Raw genomic sequence first — 6,712 nt, forward strand, 5'->3', positions numbered from 1 at the left:
TTCAAATATAGTTGTTATTATCTTTATAATAATAATAATAACAGTCTTTCAAATATATTTGTACTAAAGTTTTTAATAATAATAATAACAATTCTTCAAATATATTTGTTATTATTTTTATAATAATAACAATTCTTCAAATATATTATAATAATAACAGTCCTTCTAAACTAATAATATTATTTCAATGAGAACATTATAGGTGGTGGTGTTGGGCCAGAGTATGCTTTTGAATGCTTTGTTTTATCTCTTCATAAAGTTCAAATGCTTTTGAATGCATTTGTTTTATCTTTTCGTTGATGGGGCATATTCCTTGAATTACAAGAGGTTATTTGCTTATTTCCATGAAATGGTTGAATTATATGTTATTATTTCTCCAAGTTATTTGTTTTTTTTGCTCCTTGATTAATATGAACTGGAAGACATATCTATGATACACTTTAGCGAAAATCTGCTTATTACACTTTATCCAAGTTATTTGCTTTTGATTTGCTCCTTGACTTTAAAGACTTTCTTGTATTGACTTTTCAGTGATCAGAATTTTTATTTGATAGCATGGGAATAGGGGATGAAAACCCATCTCTCTCAACACCATTCAGTGTAGATACCTTGACCAAGGTATGTTATATGATTTTTATAGAATTTGTTACGTCAATAGCATGGTTGCTAATTGGGTACCGGTCTTTTTATGTTAGGTCATCCCAACCACTGCTCCAAACTTTCCAATTTACATGCACGGTTACTATGGAGCCCCACCTGCATGGTCACCGGCTATTATGCCATATCCAAATGCACACCAACTTCAAGCCAACATTCAGATGGTGATGATCGAAGTTTGTTTCCCCCCCCCCCCCTCCTTTTAATAAATTTTAATTGCTTTTGTTTTCAACAGAATGATGGTTACCCTTTTCAGCATGGGTTGGGTCGTCCGAATCCTCTCATGGCTACAAGCTCCGGATCGGCCGAAAAATTTGGTAAAGGGGATACACCTAGTGAAAGTGCAGCGCCCTGTTCGTCATCTAGAGTTCAGTCTCAAGGTGAAGAGGATAGGCCAGATTCATGGGAAACAAGCGATGGCAATGCCGGGTCACCCCAGGTAGACGAGCTGGGATGTGGTGATATGATTGAGGAGCCAAGAACAGGGATGGAGTTTAATTCTTTAGAGGAATTAAATAGCTATTATAAGTTATATGCTAAAAGATGTGGATTTGGATCCATGACACAAAGGAGTGAGAGGGATGACAAAGGGAGTGTCAGATATGTCACTCTTGGTTGTGCTCGTGGGGGAAAGGCTCGGAATAAAACGACGAACATGGGCAAACCACGGCCTACAGCTAAGACTGACTGTAAGGCAAGGATTAATGCCTTAAAAGTTGATGAAAAGATGAAGTTGACCACAGTTAATAATACACACAATCACGGACTGAGCCCACAGAAATCGCGCTTCTTCCGTTGTAATCGTGAAGTAAGTGAGGCTGTAAAAAGAGTGCTAGATACTAATGACCTGGCTGGCATCCGAATGAACAAGAGCTTCGGGTCTCTTGTTGTTGGCGCGGGAGGGTTTGAGAACCTGCCATTTTCGGAAAAAGATTGTCGCAACTACATAGATAAGGCAAGACATCTGCGACTTGGATCAGGTGGTGCTGGAGCGCTACGAGACTATTTCTCTCGGATGCAGTACAAGAATCCCGGATTCTTTTACTTGATGGATTTAGATGATGATGGGAGGTTAAGGAATGTATTCTGGGCAGATCCACGCAGTAGGGCAGCATATCAAGATTTTGGTGATGTGGTAACATTTGACACTACGTACTTGACAAATAGGTACGGGATGCCCTTCGCACCATTTGTTGGTGTAAATCATCATGGACAGTCGATTCTATTAGGGGCAGGGTTAATTTCCAGTGAGGACACAGACACTTTTATTTGGTTATTCCAGACTTGGCTGCAGTGTATGGATGGATTAGCCCCGCCAGCTATTATTACTGACCAGGACAGAGCAATGAAGAATGCAATCGCTGTTGTATTTCCAAAAACTCGGCATAGATTTTGCTTGTGGCATATACTTAAGAAAGTCCCTGAGAAGCTAGGCTCTCATCGTGCCTACAAAAGTGGCCTGAAAAGTCAGCTAATGAAATGTGTGTATGACACTCAAAATATTGAAGAATTTGAGAAATCCTGGGAGCAGTTAATTAGCAAATACACGTTGCAAGAGAATGGCCGGTTGCAAAGTTTGTACTCTGAGCGCACGTATTGGGTACCGGTCTTCCTGAAGGAGTGTTTTTGGGCTCGCATGAGTACCACACAACGGAGCGAGAGCATGAATGCATTTTTCGACGGGTATGTTCATGCGAAGACAAACTTGAAGGAGTTCGTCGACCAATATGACAATGCATTGAGAAAGAAAATCGAGAATGAAATCAGCGCGGACTTCCACTCCTTTAGCGTTACAATTCCATGCATATCTAGATCTCCTATAGAGAAGAGATTCCAAGAGTTGTACACGAATGCCAAATTTAGAGAAGTTCAGCAACAAGTTATGGGTGTGCTTGATATGGATCCATATCTACTTAGACGGGATGGTGTGAAGAAGACATATCTGGTAGAAGATGAAGTTCGTGTTGAGGAGTTCTGTAAAAATATTACATATTATGTGGACTTTAATGAGGAAAACTGCGAAGTTAAGTGTTCGTGTGGGTTATTTCAGATGAGGGGGATACTATGTAGGCATGTCTTGTCCATATTCAAATGTAATGGGATAAAATCTTTACCAGCGAGGTACATTTTAGATCGATGGAGGAAAGACATCAAACGGAGATACACTTTAATCCACAGTACATATGACTCAGGGCATCAACGAGAAGATACTAACAGATATTCAACTTTATTGAATATTTGTTATCAGATGATTACTCGTGCAGCGGGTTCAAAAGAGCATACTGAAGATGCGACAAAAAAGTTAAATGCAATGATTGAGTTATATGGCTACAACCAAGAACCCCCTTCAATGACCAAAATAGGGGAGGAGACAACCATCGTTGGTAGTTCGAAGCAAGTTCTCAGTCCACAAGTTGTGCGAGGAAAAGGCAGACCCCCATCCCTGAGGAGAGCATCCAGGATGGAGCAACACATCCGGAAAGGAAAAGCGAAGACGAAGAAAGCAAATTTATTGGGCAAACGTAAAGAGGTATGAATTCTGAAATATAAAAATTATTTTTAATATTCAGTTATTATTTGAATTGATTTATTTATGCAAATAATGTGACTAGATCGATTTTTCTCTTGTTTTGTGTATATCAGAGAGATGGAGGATATACGCCAGCCCAGGACACATGTAGGAATTTATTTGGGCCAGCAGAGATAGATGGAAACATGCAGGTATACATACATATCTTTCTTAAGTAAAAAGGAGGAGTTTTACATATTAACATTAACCACTAATGGGTCAATTTATTTGGAGACTATTTGCCATACTTTTATGTTTACATTTTGTACTAGACTATTCGAGTCAGCTCAACCTTTGACATTAGCGGAAATCAAAATATGGCTGGGAGTCAAGAAAGTGTAATATTTCTAAACTTTTGATATTTTATACGTTATGTTGATGTTAGCCTAAATATTTTATATTGTCATATTTAACAGGTACTGTTTGGGTTGGATGGATCACAACCTGTACTAGAAGGATTGGATGGATCAGAAGTGCAGAAATGATATGGTGGTTAATTGAAGGAGTTTGTAATGATTTTGGTGAAAATCTGTACAAATTTTGTATTAATTGGGGGTTGTAGTTAATTTTGTGGAAAGAATTGTATTGGTGGTTATATCCATTTCTACATTAATTGGTGGTAAGTGGATTATTTTGTGTAAAGATTCTCAGGGGGCTGGAACAAACTTTGTACAGATTTGGTAGAAAGTTAAAGACATATCCTGTGGAATTGGTGGTTGCAGGAATTTTGTGTAAATAACTAATTGGTGAAAAAAGTTTTGAAATGCCTTAAGTGTTCGACTAGTCTTGGCAGGATTAATGGGAAGTTGGTGGAGAATTTATTGGTTTGTTCTTTTTATTTGTGGTTATAAACTTTGTACAGGACAGGTGGACTCTTGTTTATGTATAGATATTGTGCCCTTTTCAGGTGGTGAAAGCTGTTGTAATTTGATTATGGACAGGTGGTTATCGGATGAAAGTTTTCGTAATTTGAAGTAGGACAGGTCTCTTGTTGTTATGTAAATGCACGTAGGTGGACTCTTACTCGCTTCGGGTCTTACAGGGATCGAGCATATATATGCAACCAGTTTGAAAGGGTAGTCAATGCACATGTTCAGGAGACGCACGAGGACTTGATAGGAAACAGGAGGATTCTTTTAATTGTTTATAAAAACTGGTTTCAACACTTAAACCACATCCCGGGACATTACACTTGAAACTACAGCGCCTGGGCCACTTAAACAAATAATAACAATTCAGTCCCTATAAATTAAAGGAACTAATAAAGAAATTAGATATCCAGATATTTACAACACTAGACTATACTTATGGCAATAAATAAAGCCAATTACAACACTTAAAACAGTTCATAATTAGCACATAAACCACTACCAAGAAAAGAACAAACAGTAGAAACAAGTTCTCTAACTAATTACAACACTAAATTATACAAACAACACAACTAAATAACTTATAACAATTAAACTACAAATTCAACTAACATAAACCACTACCAGGTCAATAAATAACAACAAAAGACAAGTACAAAACCCCAATACACCCAGGGTAGTGTGCGTGAACGGCTTAGGACAGATTCTCTCTCGAGTAGCATCAACTCCATTTGTTGGAGCTCCTCATTTCGCTCGGATAGCACCATCTCTCGCTTCTCGATGTCATCCAATATCTTACGGAGCTCATTTTGAATTTTTTCGACATCGCTGACTCTCTTCTCAAGCTCTTCCTCCTTCCTTAACAGTTTATTTTTTCTTTCTTCTAGATCTGCAGTGAATTCATTAAAGTCTGCCCACTTGAAGAATTTACAGTATGGTAATCCCTGATATTTGCACACAGATACATAAAAAGAGTTAGAGCTTTGTTAATATGATGGCAATGTAAACTTGGCTGTAGTACAAATTAAATTCTTGTAATTATCTTTGTGTTGTACTTGGGACACCCTAAGAAGGGTCGTCCAGGATTAGCTTTAGTTTTTGAGTATCTCAATATTGCTTCAACCTCACATAAGCACAAGGGAGGAGGCAAAGTACGTTTGCACCAGGATGAAGAAGACAGTGATGATGTAGTAGAGATTCTAGCATTAACCATAATCACAATGGAAACAAACACATCAAAAGACACACATAAACCATACATCTATGTTGTTTTCCCACTACTTCATCATGCTGAAGAAGTGTAGTAGAAATAAATGGTCAATCAAGCAATACAATTTTAGCAAAGTATCCTTCATGAATTCCCATTTACAACACTTAAATCATCTACACAGTTGAATAATCAAAGACCCAAGTTTACTTGTAATTACAGATTAACACTTAAAGCTTTTTTAGAATAATAGCTGCATATGGATGTCTTTCTACGTTAAATATGACTGTAACAAATATGTTACTATGTTAAATCACTATTTATCTTAAAAACAATGACAACCAACTAGTATATATATTTGTTTATTTATGTAACTAACAGCCCAAGTACATTATTAGTATATATAGTATATACTATAGTATAGTAGTATATATACTACTATATATATAGTATATAGTATAGTTGTATATATACTACTATAAATAAGAACATTATTAGTTACATAACAATCAAAACAATCAAACCAAACAGCCCAAGTACATTCTTAAAATACCTAAAAAATGTTGATAAGGTTCCTCTGCTAAAACTGATCCTAAGCTCTGTTTTGAACTACTTTATGTCACATTAGGTGTCCATCGATCCCAAATGTACTTCCTTATTACATTTTCAGTAAAATTGAGGCAAGAAAACAGTAACCATATGCAAATTAAGGAATTAAACAGCCCAAGTACATTCTTAACAGACCTAAAAAACATTGATAAGGTTCCTCTGCTGAAACTGATCCTAAGCATATGTTTTCAACTACCTTATGTAACTTTAGCAGTCCATCCATACTTCCTCATTACATTTTGGGATCAAATTGATGCAAGAAAACAGTAACCAAGCTGAAGTCAATGTACTTGTCTATAAATAAGAACATTATCTTTCCCGACATAATTAGAGACTGGAAAAGTATAACAATGACAAATTAACAGACTAACAAAATAACGCATGAAAAAAATAGAATACTTGCCTTCCTTCTGGACTGGACAAGGGCGACACTCTTCCTTCTTCCTTGATGGCCATATTCTAGGATTAGAGCTTCGGGCTGAGGAGAAAAGGGCTGGGTTAGGGTTACGGATTCGGGTTCAGGGGAAAAGGGCTGGGCTAGGGTTACGGATTCGGGTTCAGGGGAAAAGGGCTGGGCTAGGGTTACGGATTCGGGCTGAGGGGAAAAGGCCTGGGTTAGGGTTACGGATTTGGGTTGAGGGTTAGGGTTACGGAAACGTGTGGGTTAGGGTGGGTTAGGGTTAGGGTTACGGAAACGTGTGGGTTAGGGTGGGTTAGGGTTAGGGTTAGGGAATGGGAAATGGAAGGGATTCGGGGCAGGGAAATCGCATTCTCGAAACAATGGAAATCTGGGGATGAAGG

General features: G+C 37.7%; 1 protein-coding gene across 1 annotated transcript; it reads left to right on the forward strand.

Moving 5' to 3' along the window:
- Window positions 1-555: 555 nt before the first annotated feature.
- Window positions 556-3,711, forward strand: LOC122296664 (protein FAR1-RELATED SEQUENCE 5-like). The gene is made up of 7 exons (XM_043106467.1): window positions 556-618; window positions 696-821; window positions 914-2,123; window positions 2,166-3,187; window positions 3,301-3,378; window positions 3,499-3,564; window positions 3,643-3,711. The coding sequence occupies exons 1-7, from the start codon at window positions 556-558 to the stop codon at window positions 3,709-3,711; spliced, it is 2,634 nt and encodes an 877-aa protein (XP_042962401.1).
- The last annotated feature ends 3,001 nt before the right edge of the window (window positions 3,712-6,712 follow it).

Source organism: Carya illinoinensis, chromosome 15 (genome assembly GCF_018687715.1).
Source record: "Carya illinoinensis cultivar Pawnee chromosome 15, C.illinoinensisPawnee_v1, whole genome shotgun sequence".
In the NCBI taxonomy this organism is placed as follows: Eukaryota; Viridiplantae; Streptophyta; class Magnoliopsida; order Fagales; family Juglandaceae; genus Carya; species Carya illinoinensis.